Below are 23,266 nucleotides of genomic sequence, written 5' to 3' on the forward strand. Positions count from 1 at the left end.
GCTCCTCTATTGATGCCGCCGGCCCCCCCTCTTGGCTTTCAAATTTTGAATTCTCAATTAATACTTTCAATGCACTTAATTGGGAATTCAAACCACTAATCTCTCCTCTCCTAATTCCCCCCAAAACTGAATTTACTTCAGTTTTATTGCATAACACACATCTCCCTCTCCCTCCCCATCTCCACCGCCGGCCCCCCCTCTCTCTCCTCTCCAACCCGCCGCCCATCTCTCCCCCCATTGGAGATTATCCCGTGGCGACCACCCTTTCTCTTCTTCAAGGATGCAATGGAGGAACCCGAGTGGAACTTCGGGTTTGAGTACGACAACCACGGAAGGGTTAACATCCTCAGATCACCGTTCTTCGACGTCGGCTTTGACTTTGACGACACCGTCGAAGAATACTTGGATCGGATCCTACCTACACTAGTGGATTCCATCGACGACCACTTTTCCATCTACACGTGGATCATTAAAGGCCGCTCTCCCGCCCCACCTCCACATCCGGCACCTTCCTCTCCTTCCCTACGGATCTACGGCACCGTCGCCCTCGGAGTGGTCTCGTCACTTGTGTGGTTATTCTTCTCCCAACGAACCTAGAAGTAGGAACATGAGCGTGGCCTCAAGGTGAGACGATCGCTTTGTTAACCGCCGGATTTTAGTTGACCATTCATTTTCATTACTTGTTATTGATGTTGTTATTTTATAAATCTTGTAAACTTAGTTGGAGCTACTTGCCTAGACGTTGTTAACTTCTAAGATCTTCTTTGAATCGTTAAATTAGAGAAGCATTGAATTGTATTATCATTACTTTAACAAACCTCTATTAACTTCTAAGAAACAATTCCTGGTTTCACATCACAACCTCTTTACAAATCTAGATGTAAGCTTAAGTACATCAACTTTATAGCTCTATAGGCCCGCATTGGTAAGACCTCCATGCATTGGGTTATACCTTTTGTTTTAATTCAACCAAATAGTGCTGCCTTGATCTCCACAATTACTACTCTTTGTAATTCAACTAAATATCTTTGTTCAGAATGGGCTTGCCTAGGATTTTGCCATTACATTACTGCATAAATTGTTGTTTATGTTCACTTTGGTCCAAGGAAAAATGTTTTTCCCTCATATTAATCTGCCTATTTAAAGTTATGATAATATTTTATGCAGCAAAACAGATTTTATGTTTCGGTTCACTGCCATCTTAGTGGTTTTTTTCCGGACCACCCCAAAAGATAGATCTTCCTCCACACACACGCTTATACACTATGATGCCCGATGATACGAGCATTTCTTGCTTTGTCTATGCAAAGCTTCTTCACTCGTTATTGATAGATAAGAAATGAATGACTTCAAAATATTTTGAGTCTATTCATCTTAAGAAATTAGTAGTACACGTGTTTTTCAACTTCTTCACTGAAACCAAATGTTAGCATCATTTGAAAAAGCAGCAGATTTTTCTCCCTTCTGCATATTTTGTTTAATTTTGAAACACCACATGCATTCTCAACTTATCTGTTGAGCGGACCTTGGGAAAAACTCATCTGCGTGAATAATGTTAAGAATTATGGTTGAGTTTCTTCCTTTTCAACCTTGTATCTCCATGAAAACAAAATGGTATTCAAGCTCAACTTGTTGAGCATAGTATATTTTTCTTATGAGCGCCCATAATTCAACTATTTGCTGGAGTTGTACAGAAGTAAAACTAAAATTTCTTTTAGGCGATGAATCTTCATTCATTTTGCAGATTTGCTAGCTTTCAAGTTTGTTACTCTCTTCTTCATGCCAATCTCTTAAGTGTCTGTATTTTATTGCATATCCACTGCAGGTTGGAGTGGATAATATGTGTATTCTTGTGCATGCTGTCAAGCGCCAAACAACTGATATATCCTTAGAAGGGAAAATAAGCAATGCACTTGTGGAAGTTGGGCCTTCCATAACCCTTGCTAGTTTGTCTGAAGTTTTAGCCTTTGCTGTTGGAAGTTTTATTCCAATGCCTGCTGTTCGTATCTTCTCTATGTTTGCTGGTGAAACTCTCTCTCGAAGTTTTGCTAATCCTAGGCTGTTATAAACTTCAGTGAACCTATAAATCCCTTTTTCTTGCAGCATTGGCTGTTTTTCTGAACTTCATTTTGCAAGTTACCGCTTTTGTTGCGCTTATCATATTTGACATTTGGAGAACTAATGATAATAGGATCGATTGTTTTCCATGTGTTAAACTTGCGCCAGCTGTTGGATCTGAAAGAGGTTTGATACAAGCTTCTTGCATAGCAATATTTCCTTACTAGTTCATTGCCTAGTTTTCGAATTGTGCCTATTTTATTATCTTGTTGATTTATTGAAATGTTTTTAAAATTTATGATTTTTTTCTTAAAATAACTTGCAGCTATTCTCCAAAGAAAACCAGAATTTCTTGTGCGTTATATGGAGGTGAAACTGATTGCTTATATTTCTATTTTGTGAAATCTTATATATTTCTTTTCTCAATGCATTCCTTTCAACGATAATCTTATCGATTTAAACAATATAGCCACCAAATTATCAATATACAGAAATAAAATAGAAACTTCATTCAATACCTAAACATATGTACATCTCAGATTTATTTATTTCAAAAAAATTTATGCAATAATCATGGTCCTCTAAGAACTCATCAAAATATAATTTCACCATGATTGCAAAAGAATTCACATATAACATAAAATAAACCTCTAATTGCAATTCTGATCTCACTCTATTGGGGCATTACCCTTCCCTTAAATGTGTAAACACTTAAAGTGAGCAAACAACTTAGTACGTTACACGAAATCTACAATTGTATTCAATGTAAGGAGATAAAATAATATGCCTGCTATAAATTATTGAATCAGGAATACTGAATAGGGACTAAATGAGTAAATCTTTATGCTATTCATGTACATATATCATATACAATGCAATCATTTACAATTATGATTTTTTATATACCATGGAAGCATGATTAAAAGTATCATTGTAATATCATATATCTTGTAGTGCATCATGCTTTATTAGAGTCCATTCAATGATTACGCATGAAGGGAATTCATATCATATGAATGATGTGTTAGGTGTTCTAATATGGTACTTTCAGATCATATGCTTGTGAACATTAATATATCATAGGTAATGATGCTTGATATTATATGTCTTAATAACAAACTCATTTTATTATGATTAGTTGTATATCGTCATTCGTATCATATCATATGATGTGCTTTTTGGTGTAATAGGGTATCCAATCATGTTAGTAGGAATAATGATCATGAATAATACTGATTCATAAGATGATTTATAATGGTCATGCAATATTAATGGGAATGATTATCATGAATATAAGTGCAATTATGTCATATGTCATCGTGGTCAACTCATATTATCTGGTATGCTATAAGATATATATATATATATATATATATATCATACATTGCAAAGAGGTTTTCATGTCTCATCACATATACAAATGAAATTATCCTGTATATAAAATAATGTGCAAGACAAGCTTTAGAGTATTCATGTCTCATCATAGCATGTATTCTTGTGCATCATCATATTGCATCATATTTTTGTAAAGACCGAACTGATTGGTAATCATGTCATATATAGTATTTTCTCTATACAATGTTATATCATATTATGTCATAATATATCATATCATATCAAATAGCATATTATACATATATATTACCAAATCAAAATGCTGGCGAATCATATCACATGATGTTATCCCCCATATCTATCTTGTGAATTAAGTACGGTATCTTATCATATGGAACAACATGTGGCATCATATATATGAGTTGTCACTCCAATCATAAGTCCCCTTATACCTTCCATCATGTCATATATTGGTTTTACGCCACCAATCCCATGCTTAAAGTAAAGTTCGTCAGCCTACCCTCGTACGCAAGATATCATATCTCCGCCAATCTAACTCATTAGTAGTAATCTTTTCTAGCACTCCCATTTCACAATATTTAACGTTTTATTTAGGATTCATTTTATTATATCAATGTCTCATGTTGGGGAAATGGCATATATATAAAGGTGATCATAAGATAGTACCATATATTTATTTTCACATTATTAAATTGTTTGAACAGATAAATTGTTATAAATATGCATGTGGAAATAATTGGACCATGTTGAATATGCATGTCATGATAAATGAACCACATCAAGTATGTATGTCAATCGTTTTGTCTAGATCAAAAGCAATAATCAATTATTATTTTTTTAAAATATTTGTCATACTCAGATATGGGAAAATATGCCTATAATAATTGGAACACTCGGTAAAAATTCAATATTATCATGTCAATAAGTGTAGAAAGAGCATATCTACAATATACTTAAATTACTCAATGAAAGTTTGCTAGAAATTAAGATATCATAATATTTGCAACTTCTGATCATGTTAAATCTAAAAAAACCTATAGAATTTAAAACCATAAAAAACAAAGTAGGGTAATGTTAGTTTATCTTGAGACAAATATTTTCCTAACTGAACCGACTCAAAGATTCTAAATTTGAGCAATTACAATAATTAAATATGACCTAATATGGTGCCTATAGTTGTAGCCCAAAATGCAAATATTCATAGCTATACTACTTATAACATAGATTCTATAGCCTTGATTATGCAATAATAATATAGGAATTATAATAAATATCCCAATTATACTTTTCAGATCATTTCGCCATTTCAAATGCATTGAGATGGTGCATTTTGTGAAATGGGCGATTGATAAGCATTCCTACGATGAAACATCGTAAGTTGATCTTTTCATGAAATTGTGCCTATCTTCGGTGATCATTGTTGGAGAATTTTTGTATCCTCAAACGGATTGCATATTTTATAATCGAGTACGGAATAAGAACATGATATATTACCCCGAAGAGTAAAATATCATTTCCTTATGGACTCAATTATAAAATTTACAATTATTAACAGAGATTCCCCCGCTCGATGTTTGGTCGAATGGGGTTTATTTATTTTTGGGGTACAGACGTCCCATAGGGGCAAGCCCCTATGGTTAATTACATCTCAAATTTTGGCTTGAGAAAACTTTTGATTAAACTAGTGGTTTTCTTGTTTTGAAGTCATTTTAGACATTGACTAAAGTTTGATCTTTATTTTAAAATCCATGAAAGTCTTAATTAAAGGGTTTTCGGCCTTTAGGAATTTCAAGGAGGAATTGATCAACTTAGAATCAGATTTTTGGAGTGAAGTCCAAGGGAAGGTGAAGTAGGAGCACTTGAGTCTGAGGGACACTCAGAGGTGCTCAAACTATTTTATGTTGGGTTTTACATTTTAGCAATCTAATTTTGGTTTAAGTTGATGGATTATTTTGAGGCCTTGAGAGGGCTCCAAAATATCCAAGATGAAGGGTAATGGACAAATGCTTATTGATCTTGTATTAACAAACAAAGTGTCACAAACCTAGGATTTTGGTCCTAAGTCAAAAGGTTTCATGCATCGAAGTGTTTGGAGCCTTGAGGTGCTCCAAACCATTATGCATGGGGAGGGGAAAACTTGATTGGAGAATTCCCGAGAATTCCCGATTCATGAAACGATCTCCAAATCAATTTTGGCATGATTTGAGAGGTCCGATAGAGTGGACTTGCTCCTACGGCTCCTCTTGGAAAGATAGCAAGTGGTATCATCTAAGGGACCTAAAGCCATGGGATGGAATGTCATTGAAATTTCTATGGATAGGCTCTAAGAATTAGTTTTCTAGAGTCTAAGGGGAGCCTAAGGGTGAAGGCTTTCGATTGTCTTTTCGAAAGCTTCACCAAGTGCCTAAGTTATGTGTTAAAACCCTTAACCTATCAACTTACAAACCATACTAAACATGTCCAACAAACTTCCAATATATGATGGGGTGCAATCTATAAGCTCCTTGAAGCCATAGACCACCCCATCTTTGCTTTGCAAGCATCCATAAGTTTGGTGGGCATTTTTAGGGTTTTGCAAATTGTAGGTACAAGGATCATAGCCATAGACATATAGAGAATATTCAAATATGCAATAACTCATGCAAGCTTAGTTTAGCGTTAAGAAATGAGAGCATGTAAAAAAAGACTTTTTCGCTTTGCCTTCCTAAATTTGGAGTTCAATAATATTTTCCAATCAATTCATTAATTGTAGAGTTTGTAACATGAATTAAAAGTGCTCATGAATAAACCCTAACCTCAAAAAAAAATGGTTGAAACATATGCTTGAACGTCTAATAAATTTAGAGGAGATAGTGGATGTCATGGCGGTGTAAAACTATCACATGCATGTGCTAATCTAGTTGAAACATACAAGTTTTAGGGTATGTTAACGCGTGCCACACTTAGACAAGAGACCTCGCACTTCTACATTTCATTAGACATTGGGCGAGCTACTAAACCTAAGGTTTGGTCAAAGGTAAGAGTACTAAGCATGACATGGATATTATTTGCATGCAAAAAAATAGGGACGTTGAACACAAGTTCAACGCCCCATCGCCACGCCACTATCTTTTTAGCCCTCACATGAGAACAAATCATGAAAACTTACTTAATTTTCATGATTTAAACAAGTGGACATCGGATATAGGATTTTAGGAGAGCGAAAATTGAAGTTTCTAAGGACCTAGGGCTTGGAGGCGTCAACCACATAACAATTGGCCATGGGGGGACCCTAGGTTTCACTAAGTTTCAAAGGTATACCTTCCCCGGTTTGTCCTAGCGCTCCAATTTTTTTGTCCAAGTTGCTGTCCAAGGTTCGCTCCAAGCTCCAAAGTCGCTCCAAGCTCCGCCGCACACCTGCGGCTTTGGCTCGCTAGGAAGAGGACGGCGGGCAGCAGGGAGAGAGCTGACACCTCCTGGAGGTTCAGCCCGAAGTGTCGCACACGGGGGGGGGGGGAGTCGAGCGAGAACCTTGTGCCGAAATCGCCTGTCTCCCGCTTTCTCTTTAGCTGGGTCGGGACGGGCTGCACGAAAAGAAACAGGGGAGCCGAATGCCCTCTGGAGGTTCGGTCGAAGGCCTCGTCGGGGTCGGACGAGAGCTCCGCATGCGAGAGGGAGCACGAATAGGGGTTTCAGCGCGCGAACGGGGCTTCGGCGGGACTCTTCCTCTCGTTCTCTGCTCTCCGGGTCAGGACGGGCACGAAAGGAAAACAACAAAGGGGGAGCCGAATGCTCTCCCTCTGCTTCTCCCGCTGCTTTGTTCTGTTCTGGCTTCGGACGGACAGCACAAGGGAGCCGCCGCCCAAATGAGCCTATGAGGTTGTCTCGTTGCTTGAAACGAGGGGAATGTACTTGAGTACATTGAACCCAAATTTTGGGTGAGAAATGAGACAAAATCTCAGCCCTAGGTTTCAATTTTCTGATTTGGGAAGTTGATTGAACCCAAATCAGTCAATTGGGGCTGAAATAGACTTCGAATCGAACCCGACTTGGATCGATTTGGGTCCGATCGAGTCAATTTTGTGAAATTGAGCTCGAATCGATGCTGAAATGTGTCGAATTGCGTCGAATTGGGCTCGACGGCGCTCGACGGGGTTTAATTCGATTTGATTTAATTTTAATTTAATTAAATTTGATTTAATTTAATTAAATTGAGGCTTAATTCGGATTAATTTCACCTCGACGATGATCAATTGAGTTGATCGAGCGCGATCGAGCTTTGTCGGGCTCGATCGGGGTCGAGTCGATGCGAAAATATTCGTCAACAATCATCATCACATTCGATCAAGTCTGCTTGTGGATCGCATATTGAGGTCAATATACAATTGCTTGAAAATGTCAAACACATGATTATCAGCATATAACCTTACAAAGTTTCTACAATAATAGTCCAACATTAGTTTCATAAATTTTCTAATTACATCAAACTGGTACAAAGCAAGCAAAACACGTGAGGAGCACAAAAAGATTTCAAACGACTGATATGATGAGCTAAGTGCCTAATCCCACAAAGAACTAGTTTATTTTCTCATCTGTTTATGCCTTAAGCTGCAAAAAGTTGGGTTAGCATGCCTTATGAGATGTTAAATTTGGTTGTTTGGTCGTGCTTAGGGATTTATGCTGGCTTAAGCACCAACAAACATCCCATTTGGCTTCAGAAAATTGTGGTATTGAGTGTGATTAATCTATTTAAATAAATTGGAACATATCCCTTTCCTCCATATTTTCTTAAATGTCCCTATCTGTGACAGTGAGGACTGGAGACAAATAAACTCAGATTAGATCTACTATATAAGCCAACATGTCTGACTGACACAATAAAATACTAAATTTTAGAGAGTTTGGCTAAGGCTTTCTTATCTGCGGTTTCTTCGATCTTTGATCTGTTGGAGCGTTCTCAACCTTTGATATTTGAATGGATTAGCCTTGTGCGTGGTATCACTTTATTTTTTATACCTTCAGTACTTTTTATGAATTTATTGATTTTTTTTAATTAAACACATCTAGACTTTATAACTGATTTATGAAAGACTAAGCAGTGTCACATCATTAGTATTTTTATTTGGCAGGATTTCCATGCACCCATGCTTGCCATTCCTGGAGTTAAAATTATGGTTATTGCTGCATTCACTGCAGCTACTTTTATGAGTATTGTAAGTTAACCATTGCAATATTTATGGTCAATCTTGTTTGGTTTTTCCTCTCTCAAATGGGATGTTGGTTCTGGCCGTTATACTATACCCATTTGGCCTTTAATGTATCATGTTTGTGTTTTCAATGTCGTATACGTGATTCTTATCTTTCCTTTTGTTTAAACTTTGATATGGCAAACATTGCATTTAGCAATCAGGCAATTAGGTACACGGTTTGCTCACCATTCTTCACTGTTATAGCACAGAAACTGGTTCGTTAGTAATTTTACAATTAATTTTTGGGTTTGGAGGGTAATATAAATTCAAATGTAAATATGCCAAAGAGGAAGCCATAAGATTTATATGACATTTCAAAATAGAAAGTGTGTCCATCCATAAAAGGAGAAGCTACAGAAATTTTGTGAGATATGTAGCCATTATCATGCACCAAAACTGTCGATCTGTTCCCCAAACCTAGATTAAATGTTATGGTGGTTTTGTTAATCTAAAGATATACAAGTATTTTCTGATTGAAGTTAGATGTTAAGTTATAATAGCAAAGAGTTTTGACTTGAGAACATTAAGTAATGAGGGATCATGTGGACCATCATACTTAGCAATAACAAGATATCTTGAACTGTGACAAGTATTTTTGTACTTGTGCTCTCATTAGCAATGAGATGTATTGTATATATGCAATATATTTGTGTTGCTTAAAATTAAGTTTGTACGGTTACATTAAGGAAAAGTGTCAATATGATAATACAATTTACATTCATGGATCAACTGTCTAGAATAAGTGCTTATCAAGGTATTAGAGTGAGTTTATTGGGCTTCTGCAAAAAAATTGCTCTGGCCTAAACATATACACCATCTTATGGCTTTGCCATTTTGGCACATTTAGGAGAACACACTAGAAAGTTTGCACCAGTGAAATTCGTGTGTGCAAAAGTCCAGTGAAATCCTTTTAAATTAGTAATTCAAGCATTTTCTTGCAATCTTTTTTCACTTGCATCCTTATATTCATTACTTATGCTTAAAAATTGAAATATTTATGTAAGTGCTTAATAGGCACTCTGCACAAGGCTTCAACCTGGTTTAGATCAAAAGATTGTCCTTCCTAGAGACTCTTATCTTCAGGTTCATGATCACACTTTTGTGATTTATTGGATTGAACATGTTTGTTTTGAAACTGTCAAAGTATTTGTTGTGACATTTTGTTTAAAACTACTGCAGGGTTACTTTGATGATCTTGCACATTATCTGAGAGTAGGTCCACCACTGTATTTTGTTGTAAAAGACTTCAACTATAGGTACTGACTGTTATATATCTATACATAAATGTTGTGTGAGATTGATAAAGTTTTAACTTGGAAATTAGCATCTTTAGTTTGTGATTATGCTTGATGTGTTTTTCAATGCAGTTATTTTGAATTTAATCGTGTTCTATGTCATTATGTGGTTGAGTATTATTGAGAAACTGGATAATGTTTATGTTATGAGCGTTTATCCACGTCATAATTTGTATATTGCTTTTAATAAATCTATAAGAACAATATTGTTCTTTCTCAGAACACCTTTAAAACTTCACTTGAACTGAATGGCAGAAGAATTCAAGTTTTGAGGTGTTTCTGCTTGTATCCTGTTGACCTCAACAACAGATTTAAAATAAATAAATAAATAAATAAAATCATTACATACCTGCTGAAATCTGAAGCCCATCCCTTATCCTGCAAAACGGCGCCGAAGTGTCGCGTATGTCCCATCTTCTGTGTGCACGATCGCGTTGTTAAATCGACAACGAATCGCTTTCGCGTCTTCGCCTTATTTTCCCACGCGCGAGCCGGTCTCGTCTTCGCCTTTCTTCCACGCACGATGTCGCCTCTTCCCATATACGAACATCACACCCATCCGAAGCCCCAACAACCATCCGGCCTCAATCAAACTCCCATGCTTGATGCTTCTTCTTCCCGATTTTCTTCTCTACCTGCTTCCATTCATGTAAACTCCTCAACCCGACAACCTCAAGCCACTCGACCTCTCTGAAATCCGACTCGCAACCTGATCGAGCCTGTTGCCTCCGGCTGACCCCCACACCAGCAGCCGCAAGCTGATCGAGCCTGTTGCCTCCGTCTGCGAGCAAGCCTCGATCACACGAGTCCATTCACAGGCCACTGTGCCGACGCTGCATATCCATGCCGACCTTTTCCTCACATTCGACCACTCTCCACTGTGCGGATCTAGTCCGACGTCTGACTCCAGCAAACGGTAAGCCCATACACCTTCTGTCGCGTGCCCTACCAGCTTCCCTCCTTCCCGATTCAACCCTCTTCCTCAAGTCGAGGCCTCCACTTGCTCTACTGTGCCGATTTAGAGGGCTTCAACCCACCGGACCCCTAACCGCTTCTTCTTCCTTACAAATCAAACCCAAACAGACCACTATCTCTCCTCTACCAACCCTATTACACTCAAAAACCCAATCAGCAGCTCATTACATCCAAATCAGCCCACTTAAGCTAAACCCTCATTCTCACAAACCCACAACAGCCTAAATCCCATTCAAACAGTCCAAACCCACTGCATAATTTCCCCTCCAACAACAACCCCAAATCAAAATCTAAAAAGCCCATATACCCTTACTTTCCCGCGACCAAAAAAATCGTAGGGTAAGTTTGATTACTATTATTGGTTATTGTCGTTATTTAATGTAATCAGTCTTATTTATTTTTGCTATATATATGTGTGTGTGTGAAAAAGGGAAATAGAGACAAAAAATAAGAGAGATTAAAAAAAAGAGAAAAAGAAGGAGAAGAGAAAGAAGAGAAAAGAGAAATTCAACAAAAGGAGGGATTTTGTGCATTTGCAGTGTGCATTTACGTCGTAACTGCCGTTACATCCCCCATCACGAAGGTATAATTTCTAAAACTCAAAATCCTGCATTCGATGTTCGCGTCGCACTAGAAAATCACTCATACAAGTTTTTCTCTAGCATGGTGGGAATGGAATCCAGTGCGGTGACTACGACGAGGCGGGTAGGCCCTGTACATGCTCTCGTAGCGTGGCGGTGACGCTTCTAAGTACCCGTACGTGCCTCAATGCCAGCGGGGAAAAGCAATTGCGCATTCTTAAATTCCCATACACCATTTCGTAGCATGGTGGGATTGAAGAAATAAGGCCGTGGTGTTTCCTGACACCTACCGTACATGCTTTTTCTTGCGTGTCAGGAGGCCCAGTCTCCTAGAATTTCCCCTAAACGGTGGAAATGTCGGGAGGCTACTGAATTTTTCAAAGGACCTGAACTATACAAAATCACAATAAGCTTTACTTAAACTTAAATGAACTGTAAAGGATCAAACTTGAACTTGATTCAAACTCAAACATACAACAGAGGACTTGAATACAAAGGAGTTGAACTTGAGAGGACCATAGGGAACAAAACTCAATTAATAATGACAATGAATTGGACATCAAGATTATAATTGAAATGCAAATACCAAAATTGAGCAATAACTTTGATCAACTAAGTGAATATGAGACCTATTTTGAATAAACCTTTATTGCACATGAGTGACGAGTAACCTGGAGCACATGAACAATTGCAAGCATGTGTCAATGATGACAGTTTTACCATGCATACAAATTATGAACTATGGACTTTGAATCACTCGAATATTCAATAAATCAAAGTGTAAATGAAGACAAGTGCCACTCATATTGTTCATACAAGACTTGCAGTTGCCCTTACAAGCAGAGGGATTTGACATGCAATAAGTACAACACAAGTGGTAAATGAGCTCTCGATGCATACAATAACTTGCCCATGAAGAATGAAATTTAAAGTAACTTGCAATGTTTGGCTGGTCAGCCTATAGGAATTAACCAAGAACCAGCAGGCATGCACGAACTCCTACAAATCTTTGTAGGAGATATGTCATGCATACAACACCTCGCCTGTAAATAGAATGGGAGGTTTGTAGTGCAAAAATCACAGTTCATCAAAAGGTTAGGGTAAATAGATTTTTGATGATGATATTAATATCATCCTGCTACAATAAGCAACAATCACTTGTAAACGGTGAAAGCATCCTGCAGACATATATGATGTTGTATACGATAAATCCTAAGATTTGCCAACAGTGATAGTAGTTAAATTGTGAATGCAACAATATTCCTATGATTGATGTCAGTTCTCATGCAAATACATGTAGTAATTCCCATGAACATTGAAACACATGCAAGCAAGTGCAGAAGGTCACCAATCAATGTGCATGGAGAAAGCATACGATGAATGCAATTCACTTGGTAGTCAACATTAGTGCACAGATGGATACACCAACTTATTTGCAAACGACAAACCACAAGCAAATATACTAAGTGCAATATAGGATAAATGGAAACATCCGCCAATGATTCACCTACAAATATTAAAAATCAAAGTGCAATGATATGAAACACTCACTTGTAAATGATAGTAATCTGCATGAAATACTTACCTCAATCTTGTTCACAAATAATCAAAGGACTACACCTACTTGCAGATGCTTACAGTAGCCTCCTATGAATATGAAACCAGTATGCAATGAATGTAGCGACTTGCCAGTTAATATATATGGAGAAGTTAGTGATGAATATAATTCAACTGTCAGTTAGCATCGCACACAATACACTAAGCCATATGTTATTGATGTTGGTAGACATGGGGCAAGTGCAAGGTTCCCTGCAAACATATTCAAGTAAATTGCGGCAAACGTACAAGAGATTCGCCATGTATAGTAGTCCACTAACAGGTATGCCTAACGAAATGTAATAGATGCTAGAGAGCAAAAAAGGCGGAATGGGGGAAGAGAGAAATGGTTGGATTGGGTAGAGAGAAACTGTGTTAGAGAGAGGCGAATATTTGTAGCTTTTTATTAAATAAAGATGGGATTCTTTTTACAAAAAAAAAAAATCTAATTTGTAGATACAAAATTTTCTATTTTATATTTATTTTGATTTAATAAAACAGATGATTTTGTCTAATAATTAGAATTTTTGCAAAAAAATACTAATTATTATTTATTATTTAATAAAAATTTACTACTTAAATTTAATAAAAAGTTATTAATATGTTTACCTATACTCTACAGCCAAGAGAAAGCAGACAAAAAATATATGTAAAACAAAGCTTAAATCATTACCTATATCAAATCTCTGCTCAAATCAGCAACCCATACCTCTGCAAATGGCGTCGTTCAGAGCTGAACGCATACAGCTTGCCTCGATTGCACCTTTTTTGCATTAATAAAAAGAGAGAGAGGCTCTCGTTCCCTCCTTCCAAGAAAAACTCTCGGCTCTCCCTTCTTCCCACTTCATGCAAGTGCCGAACTCCTGCATAGCGGACAAGGAAGGTTCCTATATCTCATTCATATGTAACAAACAAGATGAATATACATATGCATATGTCAATAAACAATAATGCTAAGTGAAGGTCTAAAGCATGCAAATGAACACTAAGGGATGAATATGAGACTTGTGGTGAACTAAAAAAAGTCTATTATTGAAACAAATGAGAACCCATTGAGGTAATGAATGACCTAGTTGCAACTAATGCAAATATTTGCAAATAATGATGACGACCAACAATCACATATAAAGAATGCCATGTCATTTAAATGGAAGAAATGAAGTTATGGTAAAAATGGTCCGCTTACAATTCAATATGTCAAATTCTTGTAAATACAAATCACTCATAAGTGGTAATGAGATTCCATGCAAGTGGGTGATTTGAAGTAATTGTAATGACTACAAGAACATAAATGCAATGACGAGTAACATCCATAAGCAAGCAGGCAGGTGCAAATGCTCAAGTGATGAAAGTCGAAAGGCATATGTTGTTCAATTTCAAGCAAATATCAACAAGTGATATGAGCAGAGGTATGCAATGCAACATGTTATGAATGTGAATATCAATCGACAGTTCATCTACAAGTAAAAATCAAGAACTAATTATATGCACAGTAGTTCACACAAAGGCAGTGACGATCGACATCAATCAAACATCTGGCAAGGCACAAGTTCCCTACAAACATGATTTGAGGAGGTGTTATGCATACAACACATTGCCTATGAGTAGAAGCAGGAGATTCGTTAGTGTACTATAATCCTTCTACGGGAAGCGATAAGTGATGCCCGACAGTCTACTTGTATGCAACGGGCAAATGGTCACAGTACAACGCCACGCCACCGGATTCGCAGCATTCATACAAGCGGACAGAAGGCGTTTACGGGTTTCTACATAATGCGTCGCGTACATTCAATAGACAGTTATCCGCATAATTAAGTAGTGTCAAAACTTTTAAAATGCCCCCGCACATGCACTGTAATATATACGCACATAGGTACACAAAATGGCATAAGCAATTTTATACCCGCATGAGCCCCGACGAGCGTTTCGTAGGAATACACGTGACGTCTAGGGATGCTGAATAAATTTGAACTCAATCCTCCTAAGTGGGTAAATAAGAGTCGGCAATGTTCAATAAATAAATATAAAATGCCCCCGAACACCCGCATGGGCCCCGACGAGCGTGTTATGAGTACATGTGACATCCAGGGATGCTGTGCTGGCCAATAAATGAACTCAAGTTTGAGCTCGATCCTTTTACATTAATAGATAGAATTCGACACGGTTCGAACAACCAAACAATTATATGATTGTGGTATCGACTGAGATATTCATTTTAATATGTTCATTTAAGGCCTTCAAAGTCTATGACAAAAAAAATCACCAACAAATGCATAAAGCTTACGAGGATCCCGATCCTCTGTAGACAGCTCGACGGAGTTGACAATGTTCAATCCACAAATGGAAATGATCCCAAACTCCCTGATGATTGCTGTGTAGAATGCAAATCTCAGCATTCCAACATTCAACGCTCCACCCAAATATCCACGAAAATTTAAAAATAATCAAAATCCAAATATTTAATATTCAAAATTAAGTCATCAATCACTTAAAGCAAACATTCATTCACCCTCTGCAACAGTTTATTGGGTGAACAAATTGAAATTTATTTCAGCTCACATATAACCAATGCCTATACGAAAATATCACTATTGTCCATTCTCAAATAATCTCCTGATAGAGGACGTGGTAGGTGTCCTCTGATCAGCAGTTTTGCCGCTAAAGGGCACCACAGGATAAACAGTTATGACCTGGGACCCTCTAAACCGAATAGTTTTGCCGCTAAAGGGCACCACCAAATTACGGTTATGTCCAGAGCCAATACGTTCTTTGGTGGCATCAAATCTTTGAAATATGAATCAATAGGATATGATTGATAGGGAACACAACCCTCTATTAGGTAAGGTGGATTCAAATTTGTCTCTTCAGACAAACATCCATCCCATGTCTACAAGGTACCCTTCGACGATGCAACCCATGGCTGCCGACAAGGATCCTTCTTTCAGGTTGGGTACCTCCTCTAACTAAGTATACCAGGGACCACGATGGCTCGGGATGACGGAACCATGGGATATTGATCGGGTCCATCATCCATTCCCTCACCATTCATTTTAAGTGCAAGATGGTGAAATATTGGATTAGTGTACAGTAGTAGCAAATTTCATATAGGATTTGGAATTTACCGCCTCACACATAAAATGGATGGTGTGGGGAATGATGACGAACCCGATCAATATCTTATTGTTCTGTCATTCCAACTTGTTATGAACCTTGGTCTATTTAGTCGAAGGAAGTAGTTGACCCAACTTGACCGAAGGTTCATAGCTAGCATACATAGGTTCCTTCTTTCAAGAGCATCTTGTAGACCTATGGTGGATGCTTATCTAAGAAGATAGGTTAAGCAGACTTTAGCTTATAGATGACTTTTTAAGTTTTATCAAGTGAATCCTATGACTCATTACTCAAGAGTTTCTAGCTATTGGGAAACTTGTGAGCTCGGGAAATAATCATAATTTAATGGTGTCATTTCACAACAAAATCATTAGATTAGAGAGCCTTGGTCATAGTTGTTTTTACATGTGATGTCATTGGGTGGTAGAATAATAATTTAGAAGACACGTGTCACACTCTTGTTTGCGAGAGATCATTCGAAAATGTTTGATGTGCTCGATGATATATTACTTTTTTGTGGGCTAAGGTTTTTCTCAAATTTATCAGCCTTGATAATTGTTGCAGAGAATAGGTAAATTTTTGCTTTAAGTTATAAGAGAGAGATTTTGCTAAAAATATTTTTATATTTTGAAAGCTTTTAGATTTTGTATACTTTTGAGATTTAAGACCAAAGTAATTTGCTATGAGATTTTGGGGCATTTTGACATATATAGTCTCCTCCGATAGATTTATTTTCAATGCAGCCATCATTAGAGCATTTATATATTTTATTTTTCTTATTTGAACGTTGTCAATTCTACCTATTTATTTGTAGATGATCAAGTTCAAGTATCAATTTTGTGAATTGTCATATTAGCGTTGAACTCGAAAGTTTGTATTTTGTAATGAATTTTTTATTTAAAAGACATTGACGACTTAATGCCAGCTTAAAACCAGATATTTTTGTTGGTTTTATAATTGTATGCTCATTCATGAAGATGGCATTTATGATACACCATTTAAAACTTATTTTTCGAATCTCTCATGAGGTTTAAAGCTCATTAACTCCAGTCCTTGCATGGAGGGGGATCAAACTTGAAATATAGGACTTATGTCTACCCCATAAACAGTTTGATGTTCCGATGAGGTTTAAATCTCATTAACTCCAGTCCTTACAAGATTGTGAAAATCAGACACAATGAACCGGAAGAAGAGGTTCATAGTTCGATGTTCCGATTAGGATCGAACCAGGGTTAAACCAAATGATGTAATAAAAGTACTAATTTTATTTAAATATAGAATAATTACACGATAATGATGCAATCATTTAAAAATATGACAAAAATTTAAATAATTTGAAGGGTCAAATTTTTATTTAATTATAGCATAAAACATTAATGAATGCCCTATTTTTTAATTATATGGGTCAAAATTCGACAAGATTAAGTTATATTTCTAAATTTAGGTGCATGTGCATTCAGGAAAAACTATTTTTCCCCCAATCTAAATAGCAGGGTGAGATGGTGAATTGACTAACTGGCTGCCTTCAAGTTGACAGATGCAATAGGAGCATCTCCTAAATCTTCTTTTGTGGCCTCCATCCAAGTAGAATCTAGCAAAGAGTAGTTGCTGCTACCCTCAGTTGTTGGTGGAGATTTTTTAATAAGTTCACTTATTGTAGGAGCTTTAAGTACAATTTTCTTTTCACTCTCATTTTTCTTTAATCTTTTTTTTGGGTGGGGAAGAAGTCTCCCCAAGATCTCTCCTAGCCTCTGATGCAATCAAAAATTTGGGAGAGGGCCCCAAATTTTTATCACAAAAGAAACTCTTTCTAGGAACAAAATAAAGACATAAAAATATTCAAAAAGACACAAATTCTATAAACCACAACTTTATATAATAAAATGACTTGCAAACAAAGACTCTTACAAACTTTGACGCTTACAAATGTTTGACAAATTTATGACTTCAAAACAAACACCTAAAGAAGCTTTCATCCATTAGAAGAAGGATACAGGTGAGGTGGCACTTGCGGAGAGACGAAAGAGGTTAGAAGCCGAGAAGAAGGGTGGAAAGAGCTCGCAAGATTTCCCAAGAGATAGAAGAAGAAGAGATGGAACAAGCTCGCAAGCTTTTCCAACAAAACCCGCAGGTTTACATTTCCAAAAATAACTCACATATCTATCTTAAAACAACCACAAAATAACTCTATTTATAGGCACAAAAGAAGGAATGCAAACAACCACATAATTGAATTTTCACAAGAACCCAAGCATCATAAGTCACGGAATTCCTCCGAGCATTTCATGGAAAACAGCCCAGCCAGGGAACCAAAGAAGCAGCCACGGGAACCAAAGAGGCCCGCACAGAACCGAGGCGCCAAACGACACGGAAAGGCCACCCAGCTCGGGAATCCAGCAGAAAACCAAGGAGCCATGGCACGGGAAATAACCAGCACAGGAAGCCCAAAAACAGCCACGGAATCCCATGGGACAAAGATAAATATTAAAGAAGAAAAGGGGAGGAGAAGGGACAAGAAATGGGGGAATGAACCTCAATTTATGAGCTAAAAAAGCTCTCTACTAGACATTAATGAGCTGTTATTTAGTAGAGGAAAGCATTTATGAGCTTGAAACATAAGAGTTGATTCGAGTAGAACTTACGAATGAGTTGATTCGAGTAGAACTTACGAAATTTTCAACTCAACTTGTTTTGACCCATTCCTTGCCTACATCAGCCTCCCTATACATAATCCATGTTCTTTTGCACCAGCATCATGGCAAGGTCTCTAGCATAAAATTTTAGATTATGTTCCATGGCCTAGAAGGAAGAAAGGTATGGCGAGATTAGTGTTGAAGGTTTCAAAAAAGAAAGAATGGGATTATTTATAGAATTTTCTGATTTCTCCATGTGAAAATCAGCCATTGTCTAATCGCAATGATTATTTTATCAATTTAATTGCATATTTGATAAAAGAAGATATTTTTTATTCATTGTCTTTTTATTTTTTGCAAGTTGTTTTTGAAAAGATAAAAGAGAATTAGGGAACTAATGTACACCTAAATATGTCCAAAGCCTGATTCAATTAAATTCGATCAAATTAAAAAAAAAAAGTCGATCCGGTCCGAACCTCTGATAATAACTCATTTCTGAGAAATACTTGAAAATATCTTTTAGATAAGTTAGCAATGTGGCAACTTGACTCAGCAAATCGGTCGTAGCACAAGTCATCTATGTTGCAAATTGGCTATTCAACCAGTCCAACTGAAAGGTGACTTCATGTAACATTAGTGATTTCATCCTTGAAACTAAAAAATTGCAAGTCAGCGACTCCTTCCAGTGAGTTGGCAATTGGATAATATCAATCAAGCATTGCAACCTTCAAAATGAAGCTCCAATCAACAGTTATCCGCATGTACTTTTTATATATGTCTTAGCTATATTTCAAGCTACATAATTTATATAATCGAATTTATTAGTCTTTAAATAACTTTCCCTTTAGCACTTAAAATCCTGTAAATATGTGGTCATTAAGTTATTTTGGGTGACCGATAGATCGTATTATTCCATTCATTTTAGCAATAAAACTCCCAAAACATCTCTCTTAGAGCTCATTTCTCTGTTCAAACTATTTTTTTTCTCTCTCTTATCTAAGTTTTACTAATAACCTTGCGGTCTTGCGAGTAAATTCTAAGTGTCATCTATGTATAAATCTAATTCCGATGATGTTGATATCCAAACTCATTTTGTCTCTTTACCTTTGATTCATGTGGTTAGGATTACCATGATAAGTATTAGCACTGAGTCTTAGAAGAATGAAATCGTTCCCTACTTTATTGAAAATGACTTTTTTCATCAAGTTCGTTTCATTAACCCAATTTAGTTAAAATATGTAGAATGTTTTCTAAATACATGTTTGCCTATCAAGTGGAATCCTAGTACGGAGTTATTACCACATTGGTTAAGTATGCTTTCTTAATATTAGTAATAGAAACCTTCATATTGATTTATTTATTTCTCAATGAGTCCTTGTTTTGTTACTAAACAACCACCTTTTGTTCTAGCAGTTATTCCGGCCGCCAACATATTCTCTTTGGTTTTATCTTTTGATCTTTGGACCAATGTTGTATCTTAAAAGAAGTCTCACTGATGAGTAATCTTGCTTATGCTCTTTTTACACTTGGCCTTTTCAGCTTGGAATCAAATCAAACAAACAAGATATGCTCCATCAGCCAATGTGATTCAAACTCCCTTTTGAATGAGGTAAAACGGATGAATATAATAGGATTGATGCTGCTTTTTCCTGGAAAGCTTTTACTATAGTACTTCGGTTTCTTAGAATTTCACGAGTTATCATGTTTGTTTGGTAAAATTACTGGGTACATCCAGCTACGAGAGTTCTGCTCTCTGCTTTGCTATGCTAGTTTTAGCTGTTTACTTCATCATTATAAAAGGTTTCTATACATTAGAAAGGCATCATTAACTTAAATCCTGTACAGATTACAAAGGCATCATTAATTCCAGAATCCAGTTTTATTGCCAAGCCAGCAGCCTCATGGCTTGATGACTTCCTTGTATGGTTGTCTCCAGAAGCATTTGGTTGCTGCCGTAAGTTTGTAAACGGAAGCTACTGTCCTCCAAATGATCAGGTAGTGTGCTATATTTTGGATTTGTTAATTTCAATATGAATACTTTATTGATTTGCAAATAGCTTGATATATTGGCCATTTCTAAAAAAAAAATAATCCCAGATGTGTCTCGGGCCTGTTTGTCTGCATTTTCTGCAACTATGTTTAAAGGAGCCACTGATTGTGAAAGGGAAATTAAAATCTGCTGTCAGATAGCTAATTAAGAATCAGAAATCTATGAACAAAGCTTAAGCTTGGCATTTGTTAGTGGCAGTAGTCTTTATCCATATCATTTAAATAAGAATAAGATTACAATAAAAAACTATATATATATATATAATTTGGCTAAAAATGAAAATTTGCCTAAAACGGCCTTGTAATATGTATGATTTAACTCTGTAGCTGGATTCGACTTTTTCTTGATGTATTAAATCAATTCTTTTATAAGATAAACTGATGATTTGTGCTGCATCAATATCTTCTCTATTTATTTTAGTTTAGTTTTTCTTTTAATGTCAATCCTAGTCCACAAAAGGTTTTCAATCATGCTACGCTTGGTATGCTTCTTTCCTTATTTTTACTTTCACAGTAATTCTACCTATTTTTTTAAGCATCTTTTATTCTTCATTCTTCATGTCTAAATCATTTAATTCTTGTTTTCATAATTTTGTTGTCATCTGGTTCCTCCCACAGTGTCTCTAATAAAAACTTTTGCAATTGAATTAGTAATTTATTATGAACTAATTTGTAGATTAGTTATAGTCTATGATGCATCAATATGCACACAGCAACACGGACATGATTTAATTGATACAAGACACCCATTATTAAAAATATAAGGCACAAAAAGTATTGGGAACAACTTTATATTATTATATCTTGAAAATAAAAACAATTATGTAGTACTTACATAAATTAAATAAATATAAATTAATTCATATCTATGATGCACCAACACTTCTTTTCAAAATGGTGTGCAGTGTCCAACACGTATTTGACATGACACACATTCGACATGTGTCGGACAGGCAAAAAATTTGTCTGATTAAAAAAATATTAAATACAAATTGGGCACATGTGTCTAACACACTTGTCAAAATCTTTTTTTTTTTATTTTAAAATAGATTTTTTTTTGTATTTAATCTTTTATTTATTTAAAGCATAAAAAATAATTTTCTTATTTTTTATTTATAACACCAAATCAATCGCCTCCGCTCAATATCTCATTCATCGAATATTCTCATTTTCATTTCTCTTTAGCGGGTTGCAACTTTGGTTTCATAATAATGTTCGATGTCATCTCAACATCAAAGTCTGGTATTGTCTTGACATTAATGCTCAACGCTGGAAATTTCTACACCCACAACTTGACAGCACATCTTTGCCTGATGTCATCTTAACATCGATGACCAACGCCCTCTCTACATCAACGACCAACGCCCTCTCTACATCGACGACAAATGCCCTCTTTACATCGATGCTCGACTCTTTACAATTTTATCGTCTCCTCTTTCGATGCTTGATACATGTCATCGACTCCCAACTCTCGACATCCTAATATTAATCATTTTAAGCACAAATTTTAATTAAATGATTTATTATTTCTAAATTATTTTTAATAGTATACTTATTTATTTAGATATATTATTTTAAAAATATAGAAATTATAATACCATATCCGACCCATGTCCATGTCCTATTTTTTCAATAATTGACGCGCCCGTCTCGTGTCTTATCCATGTTGCAGTGTCCGTGTCTGCGCATAATGCAATCATATAATAATAAATTTATTTCAATTGCTCATAAAATAAGGCACATATTTAAATTTATTAAATACCTTAATATTAATTGAAAAAGAAATAGTTACATTATATTATAGATTGTTAGCTTGAAGTTAAGAAAATTGATTGTTTTGTATAAAATAAAAATAAATATTGTAAAACAATCACAAGAAATAAAGATGAATAAGAAAAAAAAATTAGTATTAAGCGACTATTAAGTTATTTAAGTAATATTTTTAAAATAAAATAGAATGTGTGACTTTGAAAGTTAAAATTTATTGTTCATGACACCTGTGGGACATGCTGATGCGGAGATCGGCACGAAGATCTGGCGCATCTATCACAGGAGGCGTCGTAAATCGACGGCTCTAATTTAAGTTGTCGTTTATGAATTATTTTCTGCATTTTAGTTTCTATTTTATGTTATTTTCTATTTTACCCCTAGGTTAATTTATTTGAGTGTTGTGGCCCAAGGGGCATTTTTGTAATTTTCTATTTTCATATGTTATGGCCTATAAATAAGGGCCTTAAGCTATTGTAATGGATGGTTAATTAATATGAAAATTTGTGTTCCACCCTTGTGTTCTTCTTGTGAGAGAGCGTTAGTGGGATTCCTATGAGAGGAATCGGAGTTGTCACCAGTCGCAGGATGGGTCCGGGCTCGTGATTTGAAGTCCC

General features: G+C 36.1%; 1 protein-coding gene across 1 annotated transcript in view; it reads left to right on the forward strand.

The window, feature by feature from the left end:
- Window positions 1-21,031, forward strand: part of LOC110112755 (NPC intracellular cholesterol transporter 1) — a 29,363-nt gene extending 8,332 nt beyond the window's left edge. Inside the window, exons 5-13 of the mRNA XM_028694619.1 lie at window positions 1,826-2,024; window positions 2,104-2,244; window positions 2,384-2,427; window positions 8,523-8,606; window positions 9,657-9,725; window positions 9,822-9,898; window positions 20,373-20,442; window positions 20,679-20,828; window positions 20,891-21,031. Of these exons, the coding sequence (XP_028550452.1) occupies window positions 1,826-2,024; window positions 2,104-2,244; window positions 2,384-2,427; window positions 8,523-8,606; window positions 9,657-9,725; window positions 9,822-9,898; window positions 20,373-20,442; window positions 20,679-20,828; window positions 20,891-21,031 (975 nt within the window). The remainder of the gene's footprint in view (window positions 1-1,825; window positions 2,025-2,103; window positions 2,245-2,383; window positions 2,428-8,522; window positions 8,607-9,656; window positions 9,726-9,821; window positions 9,899-20,372; window positions 20,443-20,678; window positions 20,829-20,890) is intronic.
- Window positions 21,032-23,266: the final 2,235 nt, after the last annotated feature.

The sequence above is a fragment of the Dendrobium catenatum genome, unplaced genomic scaffold (genome assembly GCF_001605985.2).
Source record: "Dendrobium catenatum unplaced genomic scaffold, ASM160598v2 fragScaff_scaffold_512, whole genome shotgun sequence".
In the NCBI taxonomy this organism is placed as follows: Eukaryota; Viridiplantae; Streptophyta; class Magnoliopsida; order Asparagales; family Orchidaceae; genus Dendrobium; species Dendrobium catenatum.